Source organism: Caloenas nicobarica, chromosome 21, assembly GCF_036013445.1.
Source record: "Caloenas nicobarica isolate bCalNic1 chromosome 21, bCalNic1.hap1, whole genome shotgun sequence".
Lineage (NCBI taxonomy): Eukaryota > Metazoa > Chordata > Aves > Columbiformes > Columbidae > Caloenas > Caloenas nicobarica.
This window is the reverse complement of record NC_088265.1, coordinates 5,442,006-5,462,520: the sequence shown is the minus strand read 5'-3', so window position 1 is coordinate 5,462,520 and position 20,515 is coordinate 5,442,006. Positions and strand designations below refer to the sequence as shown.

Genomic DNA, 20,515 nt, shown 5'->3' with positions numbered 1-20,515 from the left:
AGAGAGAGTGGGAGCCGTCTCAAGTCCAGGGTAGTTGGAAGTGAAGCTGTTGGTCTCTGTCAGGGCTGAGCTGGGTTCTGCACTGCAATTTGAGTGTCTTCTTTAAGAGACACGAGACACAGCACCACACAGGTAACGACCTTCTGTGCTTGGCCATGCCAGACTAGGGGGAAGGTGTTAAATCATTTTTTAAAAATCCAGTGGGCATGTATCAAGGGTCTACCCAGAGACATGAGGGTGCTGCACCATGGTCTCCAGCATTTCTCCTACAAGTTATTGCATTAATCTGGTTTATTCCAGCCTTTCCTAATTGAAGTACAGGAAGTTTGTGATAGTAGATATTATAGCGGGGTGTGTATATATAGAATCATAGAATATTTGGGGTGGGAAGGGACCTCCCCAGCTCCCCCAGTGCCTCCCCTGCCATGAGCAGGGACATCTGCACCAGCTCAGGTTGCTCAGAGCCCTGTCCAGCCTGGCCTGGGATGTCTCCAGGGATGGTTCAGCCACCACCTCTCTGGCCAACCTGGGCCAGGCTCTCACCACCCTCAGGGGCAACAATTCCTTCCTCATGTCCAGCCTGAATCTCCCTCCTTTAGTTTAAAACCATCACCCCTTGTCCTGTTGCAGCAGGCCCTGCTCAAAAGTCTGTCCCCATCTTACTTATCAGCCCCTTTTAAGCACAGAAAGGCCACAATAAGGTCTCCCCGGTGCCTTCTCCAGGCTGAATATATGTTTGTGTAAATATATATGCACACAAGGAGGTGGAAATTAGCTTCTAAGTATCCTTCATAAAGTTGTATCAGTAAACACTGAGAGGAAGGATCAGTTTTTACCAGCTTTCATATAACTGAGAAGTTAAAAACGTTATTTCACTGTTTGAATAACAGTCCCTAGAGAAAGGAAAAGAATTCAGGCTGTCTAACAAAACAGCCATTATTGAGGAATGCTGGAGAATTTGGGGGAACATTCTTGTTCAGTGACACTGTAGCAGTTGTACATGTGCAAGAGCCCACTTGACAGTGGGTTGGTTTAGGAAGGGGAGAAGGTTAATTCGGTTAATCACCAGAACCCTCTTGCCAGCCCTACCCTTGAGGTATAAAGGAGAGATTACTAAATGGCGCTGTATTTCAGAAAGCAGCTAAGTGAAGCCTTCCTTGTGAGCAATTAGCAGAAAAGGAGTTAATATGCTGTCTTAGGTGGCCAATTCACACCAAATATCAAAATCTAGAGGTGGAAGCCTTCCAAGTCAAAGTTTAGCACGTGGGATTCTTGCTCTTGGGAACAGCTTCAGGATCTCAGGACTGTGGTAGGAGATAAGGCAGTAATCTCTGTGATGATAGGGCTTAAAAATTTCCATTTTATGGTTTTTTTTTCCCCAAGACTTCTTTAAGAACTTTAACACCTTGGGTGTTATCAGGGCAAAGTTTGAAGGTCAGTAGAATCTCTCTTGATGTCAGGGGGGAATTAGTTTCTCAGCACTTGCAAGGCGCATGTGTTGAAGGATTGTTGTAGGTGTTAAGTTTGCTCCTTTCAACCTGCCGCCTCCTGCGGACTTCAGTACTTGTTGCCTTCTGTCAGCATTTCTGTAGCTTGGTATGTGTCGTATAAATACATATAAGTGCCTTGCTACAGCATGACTGTGTACAGCTGGAATTGCTGAGGGCTGATGTCAGTAACGAGGGGGGGTTTTCCACATCATGATCCTCCTCCTCTCCCTCTCACAAGTCCCTTGACGGTGCTTGAAACCAAGAACCAAGCGCTGACGTGCAGAGATGCTGCTGATTTTTCTGCCTTTCTCATTGAAAGATGTTCTTGCTGCTCTGTGAAACTGAGCTTCAACATAATAGCCACATGCTATTATGTTTTTATTCCTTGTTATCTGACATGTACAACTTCTAATATACGTTAGTGAGCAGCAGAAGGAAAATTACATATCATCTTCAGTGTATTAACACAAGCAAAGGAGAAAAGCTTCTAATTTTTAATATTGCTTTTACCTCAACATGAATTTCCTGTAGCTGCAAATAGTTTTAATTCATGTACTTGTTTCTTTCTCCTGTACAGTTTGCTTTACTTGTGCTATTTATATTTCATCCGAGTGAAAACGCTGGGTTGGAATGAGTTAAGACTAAAATCCGTTACAACCTTTAAGCATTTAGACTCCTAGCATGTGACTTTTACCCTTTTTTTTCCTCCTCTTGTGTTGTGATGATGAACATTCTTTTCTTGCTGCAGCGGTTCCCTTAAGAAAACAATCCTTTGTCTCCTGCTCGGATCCGTAGTTTGTTGCCCAGCCTGAGTAATCCCGCTTGCATGCTCGGTAGATATGGATAAACCAGATGGAAGAACCGTCATTTCTCAGAGCAGAGCGCTGCTGCGCGGGGTGCTCAATAGTAGACGTTTCCCCTTGAGTTTCCCAGCCTCATCACTTCTGTTTGCTGACGAGGCAGGAGTGTTTTTCTTGTCTGATGTGTTTTGCTACGTGGGGCTGTTGGAAGGAATTCTGTGTGGTGGAGAGGAGGAGGATGGTACATCAACACCCCCAGTATTTTCACACAAGATTCAAAAGCTGCATTAGATCAGCTATATCAATAGTGATTGACTTGATTTCAGAGCATTCTCCGGTATAAATATCTTTTTCCTGTTCTTGTTTTTGTTTTTCTTTTTTCACTTTCTCAGGAAATCTCTCAACTTTGAATTAAATCCTATTTAGTTCACCAATCTGGACAAGGAAAGAACCCACGACAGCTGTCTCCAAACTCTGAGACTTGATTCCTTTTAAAGCCTAATAGCTTGTTTAATCAAACACCAACTTTTAAGCATTGCCAATAGAATATTCTCAATAAATTAGCACTGACAAGAGTATATTCTGGATGTGTGACTAATCAATTCGTGTTAATTGGCTGAAGACTCTTCCCAGCTTGACAAAGGAGCCCAGCAGAGCAGGCAGAATACAGAGTAAGACTTACCACTCCCAACAGCCAAGCAGAGTGAAGCACATGCCGAGGTTGAAGGACCTTTTTAAGCTTTCCCAGTTAATGTTTAAAAAAATGAATCCATGTCTGAGTTACAAATATCACTTAAAGTAACATAGGAAAAAAAAAAGGAAAAGAAACTGCAGCTGTTAAAAGTACCCAAGTTAGCTGTGTTTGCACATGTGGCTTTCTCTTCCTGTATTCCCTAAAATAGCAAATGTCACCTTTTCTACTTATTTACTGTATGATGTGCTGTGATAATTAAACTGAGAATGTTTATCAGACTGAGATTCACTGTGCCCTCTCACCAGGCATGGGACTGAGCAGCGTTACTGTATTTCTATCAGTGCCACCACCATGAACTTTGGTTTTCTGATGTACCTTTTTAATGAATTGGCACGTTACTGGACGGCACCCTGCAGGCTTCTGTTCCAGGAATGCTTTGATAAGCACTGCAATAAACAGGGTCTCTGTTATGGCTGAATCTGTTACTGCTGAAATATAAATATATTTTTTTCTTTAACTAGATGGTTTGATGTAATTTTAGTTTGATGACATTTTGAAATATTTTAGTTAGCTGTAAAGCTACATTTTACCATCAGAAGTGTGTGTGGTAGTTGTGGCTTTGACCGCAGCATATTTTTTTTCATCCCTTTCTGTCAGGAATGAAAAACAAATACATACAGAGCAGAGCTCGGTTGCCACTGAATGGGAGTCCAGAGCTCACTTGGATTATTTCAGCATTATTTACCAAGGAGCCGTGTGAGCAGGGAGGTGAAACTCTCAGCTTCCCCTTAGAGGTGGCAAACTGAAGATGCAGTCTGAGCTTTTGCTCTACAAAAAATACAAAGAATTCACATATTCAGTGTCATTTGGAAATATGAGTAGGGAGATGAGAGGTTCTGGATTGTATTTGATTGTGAATTTGTGAATTTTATTTTCTGTGACTTGGAGCAAAGAACTTAATTTTGTTTCCTCGTGCACACACCCATGATTGTTTTGGAGTGGTCCTGTAAATTGTAGCAGCTCCGAATGGAATTTTCAATTTGTAAAATACTATATGGGTTACAATATTTTTGTTAATCCATTAATGCTCTTATTAATTCCCTTCCTCTCTCCTACCTGTTTAAGTTACCTCAGTGCCGCTCAGTAGTTGTCTGGATTTTGTTCTTTATGCTGCCACTGAAGATCCATTTTAATGGTTCCACTGAAGTGCCCAGGAAAACGTTTTGAACTGTTTCTTTCCCTCGCGCGTAGATTTGATGTTACGGAGTCTGTGCTCTGTACGGTAGCGATGCAGCTCCTAACGGGAACTCTGGGGCCCTGGTTCTGGAACTACACGGTAAAACCAACATTAACGCTGCTGCCAATGGCACGGGCTGAGCAGAGACAGCACCTTTGTCATGCACATAATAACCGATATATGAAAAACACCTTCCTCAGAATATTTCACAAGTGCTTTAATACAAAATGTAGTAAAATGTAAAAATCTGATCTAACTGGAAATAATTTTTTGGAAAGTATTAATACCATATTTTACTTGAAAGCAAAAACCTGCCTGCTAAACAGGAAAAAAAAAAAGGATATAAACATTTCTTTTTATTTTGTCGTAGTTCTGGCTTCACCTAAAAGCCAAGCAGGGTTGTGGAAGCAGCTCTGTAAGTGTGGCTGGAGAATAATTTTGTTGGAACTGCTTTGGAAAGTTGTAGAAATCTTTGTTGCCATTTAATATCTTTCCACCAGAAAAAAAGAATTGCTTGGCTGGTTCAGGGAACTGGACACAGTGCAATAGCTTAAAAAGTCACTGGTTATGGGTTAAAAATGCCTGGTTTGAGTTTCATCACTGGAGTCTCGTCATTCAACTCTGCTTGTATCTTCAAGTAACTTCATTTCCTGGTTGCCTTTATTTTCAAAATGCTTTTCCTTCTGTCTGTGCTAAATATATCCTCCTTCGCTCTGCTTTATATTTCTTTAGAAAGGACTTTCTCTTCCTTATTTCAGCTCTTTTAATAGACTGTGTACAGGTGGGGTTTTTTTCCCCCTCCATAAATCTGTATCATTAAAAGTAAGTTGGGTTCCTTGATATTTCTTGTAGTTGCTGGATTATTAACCAGGAGTTTCCCTTGAAATATTTGAGGATACAAGGACAACTTTTTGATTGCCTCCTGAGAACTGCATCAGATCTTACATAAAACTGACTCTTTTTTTTTTTGTTGTTTACATAGCTCTTGTCAAACTCGCATTGATGCCAATGACACTGTTCTTTGGGTTTGTTCATGTCATAGATTCAGCACGATCTCTGCTTTCATGAGCCTATTAGGAAGAGTCTTTAATTAGCAGCTCTGCTTTAGATCCAACCATATCAGCAAGCCGGTCAATCACGATGTGTCGAGTCCACCACCCGCCTCTGACAGGTTAGGCCCAGTGCCAGATGACATAATTTTTTAAATACTTTGTTGACAGTCTATGAAAGGCTGGAAATACTTACTGTCAGGAAATGGTAACGTAGCAAGCAGTAACTTGAAGGAAGGAAGAGTTTAATCAAGATTTTAGCCTGTTGTGATAAGCGTTACAACTCCGCTTGAAGTCACCTAGGGCGGAAAAAAATAATCATAATAATAATAATTTAAAAAATCCCTTAGTACCAGAACACTTGGAGAATTCCGAAGCTGCCCGTTGATACTATAGTTATGTGAGAGGAAACAACTCAGATTCCGTAATGAAAGGGAATTATTTGAATTGACTGAGGACAAATTGCCATCGATGGCGAGAGGGAGGAGTTGGGACCCACAGCTGGTGGAGATGTCACCCCACTTGTGGCATCCACCCTTGGAAATGATGCCTTTGCTGTTCAAAAAGCAATTTGTTTTACAAATAATCGCAGTGCCTGGTAGGAGGGGTGTGCAGTGGATGAGCATTTTGTCGCTTTTGCTCCGGTAACAGAATGCCAAGTGTTTCCTTGCGACAAGTCCCCTCCTGCATACTAATTTTAACCAGATTTAAGCATACCAAATTACAGAATGGACTTAATTATCTTCTTCAATTCTTGCATATGTAGTTTCAGATGTATTCTGGCATCTTTATTTTTAGTCTTAACAATTAAGTAAAGATGCTGCTTCTCAGAACACACGAAGCATCATGCTTATTTTACACAGCTTGGGGTCAGGTGCATTTTTATTGCAGTATTGCACCATCTCCGAGATGGTTAAGCTACAGGAAATATGTATTCACATTATTCTTTTCCATCTGGGAGCTGTTTCACGTGACAAACCTCTGTAGTGAGAAAGGATAACAACATGGTCCTGCCTTGAAAATACTCCATGATCTGGCAAAATGTGGAGTGAATAGATTTGCAATTCTTGCGACACAGATAAACCTCATGCTTACACATGCAGGACAGTAAGGTGCTTTATTCATCAAAGAGAGGTGAAAAAATTCTTAAATTGTTCGTGACGTTTTGTTTATGCATTTAGCCTATGGAGAAATTATTTAAAAGAACCCGAAGGCTTTAAAGAATGGAAAGCAAAAAGATTTTGGGAATGAAATTAAAACAGGTTTGCTTGAAGTGCAAATGTGCAGAATCCTTAGGAGCTTCAGTCCTGCATCCCCTTCACTGGGGCAAAGTAACTTTTGCTTATAATGTTTTACCTCACATTTTGGTGGTTTTTTTCAAAGACAAGAATGATTTTAATACAGCTTAGCACAACCATATAGATGGAGGCGTTTAAGATTACTGAGTCTGGAAAATACTTGGACTTTTGTAGGAAATAAAAACGTTAAAATAATACTGGTCCTGATAATCTTCTATTATGTCAGAAAACGTAATTAGAAAGTAGCAATTAATCTGTGTTTAAATTCAGCATGACAAGATTAATAGATTAAAGCATTTTGAAATGCGTGCGGTATGATCCATTGCAGTCTCACTGCAAAAACAAGAAAATGCCTCTTGTGGTTCTGCTGGCTTGTGGGTTTGGGCAGCCAGGGAGCAAGGGGTGAACCGTGCATCGCAAACCTTGCAACTTGAATGCTTCCCTAACTTCACCTGAATTAAAACACTTAAATATTCTTGTTTGCAGCCTTTAGTTCCCAAAGGGAGCTGGGGCGGTGTTGATGTTGTTTGACCTAGTGCCTGTTTGCTGTCTTCAGCTCTGTTATTCTTTCCTAACATCAGTTTGCGGAATCATTCTTTTCAGGGTCATTTGGGGTGTTTTTCTCAGCCTTGCAATTCGATGTTCTGTCTTGGCATTTTTAGCTTGTTCAACTATTGAGTCTACGTTCTTTGTTGCTTTGTCTGATCTTGTTCCTTGCTCTTTGCCTGGATGCTCCTGCTGATCTTAAACTCAATACGGGTCTTCTGTTTGTTTTCTAGAAGATGAAAAAGCCCCTGGTTTATTTGGAGAGTAATCTTTGGAACTCGACCGCTTTGTGTCTGAGGAACTGCTACAATAACTTTCCGTCCCTCTATTGTAGCGCGGGCAGGTCTTGGGGGAAACGGGTTGTTTCGTTTTCTTCATTTCATAGGAATCAGGGATCCGCCGCATATTGTGCGCTGTGTCTCTACATCATCCTAGCAACATAAACTGTTTGAGCAATGCTGACATGGCTCAATTTGTCAGGAAACATCGGGCAAAAAAACCGTCAGGTTAGGGGAAGTGTGGCTGGAGTGATTGCTGAAAATATCCCACTTAAGAGGCTTTAACGAACCCCCTTGAACTGCAGAATTCATGCTGCTGGTTATTTTCTTTTTTTGGTAGCATTTCAATGAGTAAATGAATACAAACACAAGGAGAAAATAGACTTTGAACTGGCTGGTTCTGTTCTTGCTTTGAAATATTTTTGCTTTTCCTACAGAAATATTTTTGCTTTTCTTACAGGTCTGCTTATGGTACCAGGCTGCTCGTTCTGTGCACTAATTAAATGGGGGACTCGCAGCACCCACTTCTGATTTCCCGATGTCGTGGGTGTGTTTTCCTCTTGGTACCTATTTTTTTGCGTTGCATCTAAAAATCCTTTTCTACTATTAGTCAATCGATGATCCACTACTGCAGTTCATGTTTTCTACAGTCCTTGTCACAGGGAGAGACACTCCAATGTGTAATGAAAAAAATAGTGTACTATTTCTGTAGCATTTAAGCAGGAATGTTTTCACCCTGCTTTGCAAATAATTTCCTTAGCCACTAAAGCAAGCCATGTATTTTTTTTTGCTCAAAAGGCCAGCGTGGGTAGTACAGAAAGGCTTTTTAGTGGATCTCCATCCAAACCGAGCGAATGGCTTTCCCTGCAGTCATGGTTTTGTCTTGTCACCTTATTCGGTACCTTCCCAGTTCCACCAGAGTTTAAAACAATATGGGAACTGAGGCAATTTATGGATCTTTTTATTACCAGCGCATTTAATCTTGAAACGATTCATAAATACAAGTTAATCATTAAAGCAGAGGAATGAACGTCCTCTAGATCGCCTGACGTGTTAACGCTTTCCAGGTAGCGCTGTACGTCCCCTTTGCTCAGTGTGTTTCATGACAAAACCATTGATTCTTTGTTTTCTAATTGCATTCTTTCACTTTTACTATGTTATATTTTTAAGGGCTGCTCAGGACTTGGATGAATGCTGGTTGCAGTCCACTTGTGTTGCATTTGGAAGCCTTAGCTCCCTGTATTTTCCTCCTTTCCCTCCCTTGTAAGTCTGGAGCTGCAGAGTCACTTTGACTCAGCAGAGTTTAGTTCAGCTGCCAGAAGAGGCAGCTCAGCCCTTCACTGCCCTCTCCTTGTGCTTACATCAGTCCAGAGGCCACACAAAAAGGATAAGGAAAGCTGATACGCTAGAAATTGGGACAGGAGCCTTGCTTTTCTTCTCCTTTTTTTGTTTAGGTCATTTTAGGCAAGGCAATTTCCCAATGCAGTCGATGGCATGAGACTGTAGAGCTGGCACAAGGGAGAAAGTGGGCCTGAGAAGTTGTTTTTCGGCGGGGTGAAAAGTGGTTGGTGTTTAGAGAAACCGGGATGACCGCTCCTTTTAGCAGCAGTGTGGATTTAGTCCATGTTAATGCTGTAGCTGCACAGTCATTTTAAATTCAAAGTAAATGAACAGCGTGGCTCTTTCCCCTTTCACCCAGCTTCTCTTCCCGGTGTTCTTCCTTTTTGTAGTCGAGCTTTGAGGAGCTGCATTCCTGTATTCTTAGATTTCAAAGTAGTGGCCGTTTGACATTCTGAAAAAAGAAAAAACACCAACCCCCCCCCAAAAAAAAAAAAAAAAAATCACTGGATAATTCCAGCATCAGGCATAACTTCAGTTACGGAGTGTGTCTTTTCAAAAGCCATCCAACAGGGATTTGAATGAGTGTAGGTGACAAGAGGATCCCTTGTAGGTATTATAATGTGTTCCAGTTCTTTTTCATCCTTGGTATTAAGAGCTGACTCTTTATTTTAGGTGATAGTGTTTAGTTTCTCCTCAGTCCTTGTCTTCTGTCTTAACAAGCCCTGTAGTGTTATAAAACTTCTCTTTATGTAGAATTGAAGTTAAGGCTCCTATTTGTTCTGCAATATGAGATTCTTATAATAAGTCAGGGAGGAGTTTCTAACCAAATATTCTTGCAGGTCATTACTGAACCCTTTCCAGCTGCCTGATGCCACTTTTATTGGAGTTTGGGAGGGCAGAACTACAGGCAATGGAGCAGAGGTTGGACCGTGGCTGCGTAAATAAGATGATCCAGGTGCTGCTTCCACGGGTTGATTGGGCTCTTAGTTTTGTGTAAGAGTTTGTCTTTCAGAATACCGTGTCTTTTTACAACCTGATTTTTTTTCTTTTTAATTATAGGACCTTAGTTCATTTTGCGTTAAGACTAGTGCTGCCAAAAGAAACCTGGTTTACTGTCCAATTTAAACCATAAACTTGAGTTACCTCCACTGGTTCTTAGTCACAGTTTCTGTGAGCTTTCCCAGTTGCTTTATATTCTTTTAGGTCACTGATAGAAGTGGTGAAATAGGCTCAAACACATTCCTGTTGAACCTGTGTGGGTTCACAGAGCCGCTTCAGCCCTTCCTCAGCCGGTCATGCCAAAAACACATTTCTATGCTGACTCCAAAAGCAAGGAGGAAGCAATTTACATTAAAAATCAGACAGTTTCTCTGTCTCTTTTCTTGCATGGCTGAGCATTTTTACTTCTTCTTGCAAGGTGGTTCAACGGCTCAATTTATTTGTACGAGGACTGAAAATCTGGTTGGTTTTTTTTTTTTAGAACATTCTTTCTTCTTTGTGGAAATTAACTTTTTTTTTTCCGAGCCAGTTTTCATTGCCTTATAGGATTGTTATTGAACAAATCTATTAATTATATCCATTATATTATATCTAGGAATTATGTGTATTATATATATATGAAATCAGAATATAGGAAGATCCCTGCAGTAATTTCCTCTCTGTATCGTATCTCCATGCTTCGTGGAGTGAAAAGAAAATTTGCAAAGCAAAGCCACCTAAAGGAAACGGTCTCATTGGAATATCTCCAGTTTTCCTCCGACAGCTTGGGCTGAACTTTCCCATTCTAGGGGAAGAGTCTGACTAATTCCTGGGTTTTGCTGCTCTCCCGTCTTTATTATCTTTTATGATCAGAGGTTGCATTGAATGTCACGTACCGTCCCCTTCTGCTTTGGGGGATGCTCGGTGTGGGAATTGGGTGCAGCCTCAGAATTATCCCTTGTGCATATTGATCTGCTGCTTGAAAGGAAATGATATTTTTGGCAGACTGGAGATGCTCGAAGGAGAGAATCCGCTCCAAAACTGGAACAAAGGCTGCAGGGAAAACTTGGTGGCACACTGATCTGAAACTCAGCTGAATTATATGGTCTTGTAGCCAAAAATAAACCCTGAACAGTTATTCTCTGATACCTACACAGCTGATAATATCAACAGGATTTTTGTAACAGCAAAGCAAGAGGAGATTTTGAGTCTTTTAGGTGAAACTGTATTACTAGAGATAAGGAGTATGCTGTAAATAATTCGAACTGTCTCAAAGGATTCTTTTTGCTTCAGTACCCCGGTATGAGATAATATTCTACAGCTTCATCTTAGCCACCTGCAAGTCCCTCCTCTTGATATTTCACTTGTATTTTTCCTTTCCTTTATTTCTGGAATTGCTTCGTTTCGCTGTTTCTCCCTCTTGCTCACTCCGAGGCTTTTGCGTGCTCTTTAAAACACAGTCTTAAACTCAGTCTTATCTATAAGCCTTTCCTTCTGGTCCTTCTACAAAACATCCTGGCTGCACTAGAACCAGGAGTGGTTTCTATTTTACTGCACGTAGAAGCAGAATTGTGTAATCTTTAGCAATGCAGCCGACTCGACCGTTCACATTTGCATAAACTCTTCAGGGATTCATTAAAATTTGCTCTTCAGACGGAATATTTCTATTGAAAAATAGGGTAGGGATTAGAAAGATCTTTCCTGAATTTTCTCATCTGAAATAAATTCTTTTTTTTTTTGGTGGGCAAGGTTAAAACTGAATATCCATTAAAAGTTAAGAGTTCCAACTGTTCCTTTTGACAAAATGGGTTTTTATTGCACTGTGAAATAAAACAAAAAGTATAGCACACCACAGCCTTTAATTTTAATAAAACTCAAATATATTTTTGCTTCCAAAATTATTTATCAATTTTGCCTCCCTTGTTTTCCTCTGTATTTTGGAGTTTTGACAGTGTGCATGATAGAGGGGAGCTGCTGAGCTTGCAAATAACTGACTCGAAATTGCTTTGAATAATTTTGCTTTTCTTGGCTTTTTGTACCTAATCAGAATTGATGTGACTGAAGTACAAATCTTCATAATAATCATGCACTTACTGGCAGTGATTGGAGGACCACCTTTTTGGCAATCTCTGGTAATTTTATTCATGTTCTTATTTTTATCCTATTTAATAATTTCTTAGACACCTGGAAGAACCACCTGCATATAGCAGCACAGTTGAATTTGTGAGGAGAGGGTCTCGCTTTTCCTCATAAATGGAAATATATATTCACAAGTATAGGTAACATGGCAACAACTGCACATTCTGGTTTTACCAGAGTTATTAAAACAAGATTTTTATTTTGTATCTTGTGTTTGTGGGTAGAAAGCTCCCCAATTTTGCACAAACTGAAATTTGCACCAACTTTTTTTGAGAGATGGGCAAAACTGGAGTGAATTCCATTTAACAAGCTGGATCAGCAGCATGGGAGGATTAAATTGGATTGAGAGGACGGGGGAAATTTTTGGAGAGTGGCTGATAAACCTCAGTAGAGAATTTGGCCTGAATGGGGCTGAAAACTATTGTCTATATGGGGAAAAAAATTGATTGCATGGGGTTTTTTCCCCCTTGTTTTAAGCAGTAAGTGTCCTAATTGAGAAAGCAGTCATGGGCTGGCTGCATATCCTGATATGCATATATAAAATAATAATAATAATAGGCTTGCCAGGTGGTGTCAGCTGGCAGTTTATGGATTGTCATTAAATTGATTTTATGTTACCGAAGCCACGTTGAGCTGTCGAAATAGCATTGCTCAGAGAAAAGCACGTATATGCATCCCTAAATAGAATAAATTTCTGGAAATAATATCTAAAGCGTTGATTTCCTGGAAGATTTTTCTTCCTGGAGATTTGTGTGTGTGTGTGTTTACTTGACAAATGCAATTCTGAAGGTGAATAAGGGAATCTTGATTTGCACTAAAACCAAGAGATGGTCAAAAATTCCTGAAATGTGTCACCTCAAATTGACAAAATTCTAATCTGCTTCAAATAACTATAGAGAAATGAGCCCTCTAACATTGGAGAGAATATCTAGAAAAAGGAGCTAACCTTGGCTACCCTAGTTTTGCTACGTGTGCTTTCAGGCTTAAAAAACCCCAACTACCCAATTAATTGTGTAAACTGCAAAGTAAATACCATCTGTAGAGAGTGTGAATAGAACTAATTCTAAAAAAAAAAAAAAGATAAGCCAGTTCATTGGTGCCAAACTTTTCCAGAGAGGTTGATGTGGCCAATGTCCCTGCGTGGTAATTATTCTACATTATAAATAGGGATTTCACAATTCACATTCTTGGTTTCCTTTTTCGGCTTTGAAAAAAGGAGGAAAAAACACTGGCGCGATTCAGTGCAAGGTGATGTTTATGTGAGCTTAGAAATTGTTCTCATGTAGTATTAAATAACTTAAATAATCCTTTTAAATAACCTGTTAAATATCCCTTTTCAGCAAAATCTTGAAACCTATTGCAAGCGCTGTGTCGACTAAGTTGGGGTCCGAAAGATTAAACTGTTTTGAAGTCTGGGCTTGGAGATGTTTCTCCAGAGAACACATTTGATCAGGTTTCCTGTGACAATGAGGAATTTTCCTTTTTCATTCAACTTGGGAGATTTTTGTTTAGAGAGCAATGTTATTTACTACTTGCAGAGCAAAATATATCACCAAATATATCCTACAGCCCCTCCTTACCCTTCCTAATCCTGTAATGTTACAACATTGTGACAGCAAAATTGGTGGTTTGCTATTTTTGATTTGTTTCAATCTGGGCGGGGGGGTGGAAATAATGAAATAAAATGCGGTTGTGTACTCAAACATTCCACTTTCTTATGCTACCATGTGAAAAGTAAAACCAATCTGAATAGTCTAAATGCAAAACTGTGTATTTTGTCAATTGTTGCTTTCTTTTTTCCCGTGAAACGCTGTGTACCTGTGCTGGCTCCCTTCTCTCTGTCAGTGTTGATTCCTTTGAAAATGCATTCAAATGCCGTTTGCAAGGCCCCTGCAGCTCGGTCATTCTGGTGGATGGTAAGTACGACCGCAGCTGCGACCCTCAGTTGGAAAATGTGAGTCGAGCGAGCAAGACCTTGTTCGATGCACTGGTTATCTAGAGGGTTTTTTCAGTTCGAAGTGCCAGAATTGCTGCAATTGCTTGAGTTTTATTCCACGACGTAACCTTTAAAAGCACAAACACTTGCTGAATGTGAAGCAAGCTCGGTTTTGGCTCGCTCTGGGTTGTTATTCCCCTTGCAGATGTGACTGAGGCGTAGATACGTACAGCTGGATCCAGCCGGGCGAGAAGTACAACCAGGATACTACAAGTTGCCCAGCTGGCTGTGGGAGTTGGGACTAGGAGCAGCCAAGAAGAGTTTGTGTCCTTGCTGTTCTCTCATGGATGCGTAGGCTTTTACACACTTTACTGCTGCTTCCCTGAGCCCTTTGCTGTGCTCTTTTTCCTAATTTTTTTAATATATATATAAAAATATTTTTTATATCTATTTTAATCCCAATTCATGCTGCACAAAACTCTTCACGGTGTCTAGTCTGGATGCCTGACATTAATTTCCTGTCAAATTATTCTGGACTTGCTTTACCCAGGCTCTGCCAAGCACTCCTTAGTCCATTCTTGCTTTTATTAACGTGTGGGATTTTTTTTCCCAGGCAAAATTTGGAATGCTCCCTTTATGAGGGTGTATTTGTATTCAGAAGCTTTCTGTGCAGTGTAACCTTCATGTTAATTTACCTGCAAAACGTTTGCCTTGTGATACTCCTCTGCATTATTGATGCAGTCTTGCAAAGTTCTGCACACATCTGACTTCTGGTGAAACCCCTGCAGTTACCAGCAAGGTCAGAATAATTTTCTGGACTGTAGCGATACATGGAATACCAGACAAGGTACTTGCCTGGTAGCATCCTCTTATTTAAAAAGCCATTTTGTAGGAAGATTTTGGAGTACAACTCCTACTCGGATATTTTTTGTTCTTTTTCCTCCATGCCTTTTGCCTTCGGTGCTTCCAGCTTTTGGCCTCGCTGCTTCCTCCGTTTTGTATGCAAAGCAATTTAGCAGATGCCACTTTTTTATCTCTCTCCTTAGACTTTCCTTTGCCAAATTTCCGTGTGGAGCTTTGTTTCCCATTAATTATTTCTGCCAGATAAGTGCAGTCTAATACCTGCCACTGATGCAGCTAGCAGTGGAGGCAAAAAGCGGAGCGTTAATAAAGCAAAACTGGCCAAACTGGATGTTATAGCAGCGCGGTCTCAGCCTTCTGCCTTTCCTGAGCATCATTCTCAGATGGTTTAGTAGCAGCTTGGAGTTCATGGGGTGTTTTTCCCAGCAAGATCCCCTTCTCCTTGGGAAATGTCAAGCTTAATGTTGTTTGACTCCTGTATGAAGCTTGCTATTGTTTTCTTCTTCTTGTAGAAAAGCAAATTTCACCCCATTCTGTAAATATCAAAGTATTGTTAGTGAAGCAGAGGGCAGCAAAGGGACCTTGCTTTGTGAGACTGAGAAGCCCTGTGGCTCGTAACATTAATGAATGATTACAGTTAACTCCAGTCTGTGGCGATATATGCTTTTTGTTTACTACTTATTCTTTCTTTACTGTCTTTCAGAAAATGGCTTTTGACTTAACAGTGCAGCCTGAGGAAGGGAGAAATATGTTTGAGTGTCACCAAATGATGCCAGCTGGCTAGAAGCCGTGATTTGGAGAGGCAGTCGGGGCGCTCACCTGCCTATGGGGCCTGACGAGTTAAAGCTGCTTTTCCCTCTAAATTGTGCCCTGAAAAGATGGAGAAACATTGTTGAATGTGATAGGAAACTAATGATCAGGCTACACAAAGAGTGTAATTGAAGAAAAATAGAAAGAACTTGGTCTCATTTGGGCTTCTGTGTGTAATGGGACCCCTTGCTGTTGGGGAGCCAAGTGTCTTTGTGCAGCTGAGTGTACGGCTGCAGCTCCTCAATTAAGACCCTGTGAAGATGTTGGGTTTTTTTTGTAATTGTATACCTAAAACACAACTGCAAGTCTTATGTCTGGAGCACAAGTGTGATGGGAGCTGGGGGAGTTCAGCTGGAGAATAGGAGTTGAGGGGAGAGCTGCTGATCTCTGACCTGCCTGAAAGGAGCTTGGAGCCAGGGGGGGTCGGGCTCTGCTCCCCAGGAACAAGCGCCAGGAGCAGAGGAAACGGCCTCAAGTTGCGCCAGGGGAGGTTGAGGTTGGATCTGGGGAACAATTTCTTCTCCAACGGGCTGTGGGGCATTGGAACAGGCTGCCCAGGGCAGTGCTGGAGTCACCGTCCCTGGAGGGGTTGGACAGACGGAGATGAGGTTCTCAGGGCCATGGGGCAGTGCCAGGGGTGGGGGAACGGTTGGACTCCATGACCTTGAGGGGCTTTTCCAACTGAAATGATTCTGTGATTCCATGATTTGGGGCAGCTGTGAGGTTTACAACCAGCTTCAGAAAAGATGACCAGTGTATTTCTCTTCCATGTGATAACTGGGTGATTTAGCCAGCAAGTTCTAGGTTTCTGTCCACTTCCATGCTTCTGATGGCTCTTTTCAATTAACTGAAGACAGGTCTGACTGTATGGAAAGCTTGATGGAAGGATTATTGGAAAAATACATACTTATCTGTGCCTTGTAGAAATTAAAAACTCTGTATAACAGAGAAAGAAACACAAATGTGGTGTTGGAAAGTGGAGTGTTTGAGTGCACCAGAAGCGTTAAGCCCAATTTTAGTTTGCTTGTGCTTATTTTAACTTCTTGTCTCTTTTCCCTTAAGATTCCAATACTGAATATTCAGGTCAAAATATTCCCGGCTCTCTGTACTGTCGCAGGAACCATATTCTCCTGTACAAACTACTTTGGTGTGATCTTCACAGGTGGAGTTGGCAAAAATGGATCCACTATAGCAGTAAGTACTTTGTTCTGCTAGTTACTCTTCAGGACTCTGTGGCTTTTCAGCTATGCCTTTGGTTTTTATTGAACATAATGCCTCCTACGTGTGAAATATTTTCCTTTCAGTTCCATGCTGGCTTGGGAAAAGCAAGTTAATGTTGTCTGTGTAAGAACAGTAGCTTTAGGAGTCAAGAGTTGAATTTTTTGAGTGGTTAAAAGTGCTCATTGTACTTTAATATTAGTTTTTGGATTAATCATATAAAATGGGTTATACAAATACCCACACCCCCAAAAATTCATAGAAAAATACAGTGCAAAAAACACATTCGGAGGGAAATTTGTCAAGAGGATTAGTTATGGTTTTGATCCTTCTAAAAGATCTGTGTTACTCGTATTACCAGTTAAAAAGTACCGGTGGAAGTATCTGCACAAGTACCTTGAACTCGATGATCTTAAAGGTCTTTTCCAATGAAACTGATTCTATGGATGATTCATGTTTCAGTAAAGATGATTGATTTTTGGAGTTTTCCAAAAAGCCATTTTAATACTGTCCTAATAATTATTTGCTACCTAGGAGGCTGTTTTAGTTGCTTTCTAGCTGGCACAGAAAAAGCGATAGAAATATTGTTTCCTGTCCCTTGCTCGCAGTGTCAGCCCCTGTGTGTGTGACGAGCGTCAGAACTGTGCCCTTCTTGCTGCCTAAAACCTTCTTTTCTCCCCCAGCACCAGAAAGGTTCAACCACCTTCTCAGCTGATGCTCACTCAGGTTTCACTGCACTTTGTTCCTGTGTGTTCAGAAAGACGTGTTTTTAATGTGATTTTCAACTAGAAACCACCCATTGCAATACCACATGCTTGGCTTATTGAGGCTTCTTTGCAACATGTATATTTTGTTAACCTAAAGCTTTGACTTTATTCTCACTGTAGGGAACGAGCGTCCTTTCACCTTTTCTTCACATTGGCTCAGTGATTGCACTGGCTGCAATGATCTACAAGAAATCTGCTGTGCAGCTCTTTGAACGGCATCCCTGCCTATATATACTTACTTTTGGTTTTGTATCTGCTAAGATAACAAATAAACTAGTGGTAAGTGTGCCAGAACCTTTGAGTTTCTTGTTATTGCAGGAAAACTCTTTGTAGGTTTTATAGTTCGCTGGTTATTCCATTGACTAACTGCTTCTGTTTGTGCACTGAAGCGATACTCGTACTTATTTTCAGTAATTTGGAGGTGCAGCGGAGCCTTTCTCCTGTTTGAAAGGGAAGTGTAAACCTTAAGTTAATGCCAGTCAGTGCCAGCACAGCTTTCAGTTGCCCCTGTTCTGTTTCCCCTCCTTTCCCAGCTGTTTATTCACATTTTTACAGTGTATTTGTGCACATGTGATGAGCTGGGCTGGAGCAGAGGTGGCTGAAACCCCCCTCAGATGTGGGTGCAGAGGGGAGGAAAGTTTGGGAGGAGGTGACAGAGCTGCTGAGGTTTGGAACAGTTGCTCGGGGTTTAACTTAAGCAATTAGAGAGAAATAGTGGTTAAAATTAGGACTAGGTTTGTACCAGGAGAGGAGGGAGAGGAGCCCCAGTTGAACATCATGAATTAGGGATTAAACACCCGCCGCCCCACACGGTCTCAGTTCTGCAGGTTGATGTCACGTTGCCACATGAACTGGATCAGTGTTGGACATAACCATGGAAGAAAAGTTTATTTCTAAACCAGTTTATTACACAGTGACACCAACAGCCATGCTGATAGAAGTGAGGATGTGGTGTAAGATCTCACAGATGTAAGTTTTTGTTTCCAGACTGAACTGAACCTTAACATTTACCGGTCTGCTTCCATTTTACTGTTTTGCTTCTGGCAGGAGGAAGAGTTTATGGGCTGGAAAATGCATTAAGTTTTATTCCTGTAGCCACAGTCGTTGTTCTAATAAAAGATATTTTTCTGCAAACCTTGCATCACACATAACTGCAGATTTTCATGGTTTAAACAGTATTGCTGCTGCTACTTAAGTACTCAATATATCTTACAGTAATGTGGATTGAACTGTGACTTTTTTGGCTTTGTGTATTTTGAAATCACTCTACCTTGGCTGGCATAAGTTTATTTCTTACACTTCCTTTTTTTTTTTTTTTTTAATGTAGGTTGCACACATGACCAAAAGTGAAATGCACCTGCACGATACAGCATTCATAGGCCCAGCGCTATTGTTTCTGGACCAGTATTTTAACAGCTTTATTGATGAGTATATTGTACTCTGGATTGCCCTGGTAAGTACGGGCTCACTTTGCCTGTCTATTTATTGCAAGGGTTTGCGTGCTCCTTCACGAGCCCTGTTTGCGCCAGTGAGCCCAGCTGACTCACCTCGATTTGATGGGACAGGGAACCTACTTTAAATATTTAACTAGGTTTTAAATAGAGTTCATGCAAACAGAGGTGAACACAGTTTGCTTGGTGCATGGTTGAAACAGTTTTAAAGCCATGTAGCAAAAATTCAGAGCTTAGAATTGAATGTTTTGAAGACTTGTGGTGATGTCTTGTTAGCAAGCAAATATATTATTGGCAGTGCAAGCATATTATGGCTGTGCCTTAAGCTCTTGAATCACGTACATCTGTCATTACTAACAGCACCCATTAGGGAAAAATATCTGAAGTTAAACTCCTATGTGTTATTGAGCACTCAAGTGTTCTCTACCAAAATGTAGTGTTAACCTTTTAATAAAATTGATGTTTTATGTATGGTTATCACCATTCAGAGTTAATGGGCATTTCACAGTATCTGTATAGCTACTAAACCAATTTTCCCCTCTCTGATTCTAGAATTAAGAGTCTGTATTCTTACAAAGCCAGAAGAAAGTCCAGCACGTCTAGAAACTGCTTTTCTTCCCTGAGTCATTTTTTTTTTTGTACACAGTTGGAGATTTAATCCTCAAGAGAAGACCCTAGTGCTTTTATCCTGAAAAAATACAGGGGGTGTTATAATCTTGTGTTATACTTTATGAAAACATAGATCTAAGTGTGTGTTGTTTGGTTTTTTTGTGTGTGCCAGATCTTTTCCCTCTTTGATTTGCTCCGGTACTGTGTCAGCGTGTGCAACCAGATCGCCGCCCATCTGCACATCCACGTGTTCCGAATCAAGTCGTCCTCCACGCATTCGAACCACCATTAGTTAACAGTGGGGGGGGTCCCCACAAGGAGAAATAAGAACGAGTTGGTTTTCTACATGAACGGATGCGAAGACGTGTAGGAGACTAAGGCAAAAGGCAGATAAGAACACAGTAATTTATAATAATCAATGTTGTCTAACTTTTATTCTTTGTTATCAGTAACACTCCTTAACTAGTCTCCTGCCTGAGAGAGTGAATTCCAAGTCCACCTTAGTCAACTCTACATGTAGTCAACTCTTGGTTCAAAGCCCAGGAAAGCATGCAGGGAATAATGCTCCGTCTCTGTAATTACCTTGATTACAAAATAATCTATATATGGTGAATAGATCCCCAACAACTCCAGTTTCTAATGTAGTATAATTACAGCTGCAATACGACTTGCTTTTAATTTTAATATTTCATCATCTCTTAGTGAAATACTTGTTTAGTGTCCACTTGAAATTTATTTACTAAAGACCTGAGCTGGTAAAAACGGAGATATCGCACTAGCTTGTGTAGTTGAAGCAGCTGTCGAGTTTTGCGTCCAGACTGATGTGGTTCTTTTGCTTATGCGTTGCTGATAAAGCGGTTTCTTGCTAAAGAATAATGCGTTGAACAGGGTCCTGCAAGCGGAAGGGATGGCCAGCATGCAAAATGGTGTGGTATCTTTGACAATTAATTTTATTTTTTTAAATAAACGTTATCTAAAAAGACAACTTATTTCTCAATTTTCTTCAGTGGAAA

The 20,515-nt window shown here is 40.7% G+C and overlaps 1 protein-coding gene across 4 annotated transcripts in view; it reads left to right on the top strand.

Moving 5' to 3' along the window:
* Positions 1 to 20,515, top strand: part of CEPT1 (choline/ethanolamine phosphotransferase 1) — a 31,842-nt gene extending 11,327 nt beyond the window's left edge. For 3 of the 4 annotated variants that reach the window (XM_065649537.1, XM_065649535.1, XM_065649536.1), the window contains exons 5-9: positions 4,236 to 4,320; positions 16,520 to 16,651; positions 17,563 to 17,721; positions 18,770 to 18,895; positions 19,675 to 20,515. In XM_065649537.1, the coding sequence (XP_065505609.1) occupies positions 4,236 to 4,320; positions 16,520 to 16,651; positions 17,563 to 17,721; positions 18,770 to 18,895; positions 19,675 to 19,794 (622 nt within the window). In that variant the 3' untranslated portion in view covers positions 19,795 to 20,515. Of the gene's footprint in view, positions 1 to 4,235; positions 4,321 to 11,758; positions 11,844 to 16,519; positions 16,652 to 17,562; positions 17,722 to 18,769; positions 18,896 to 19,674 lie in introns of all 4 variants that reach the window. The other variant, XM_065649538.1, reaches the window with a different exon arrangement.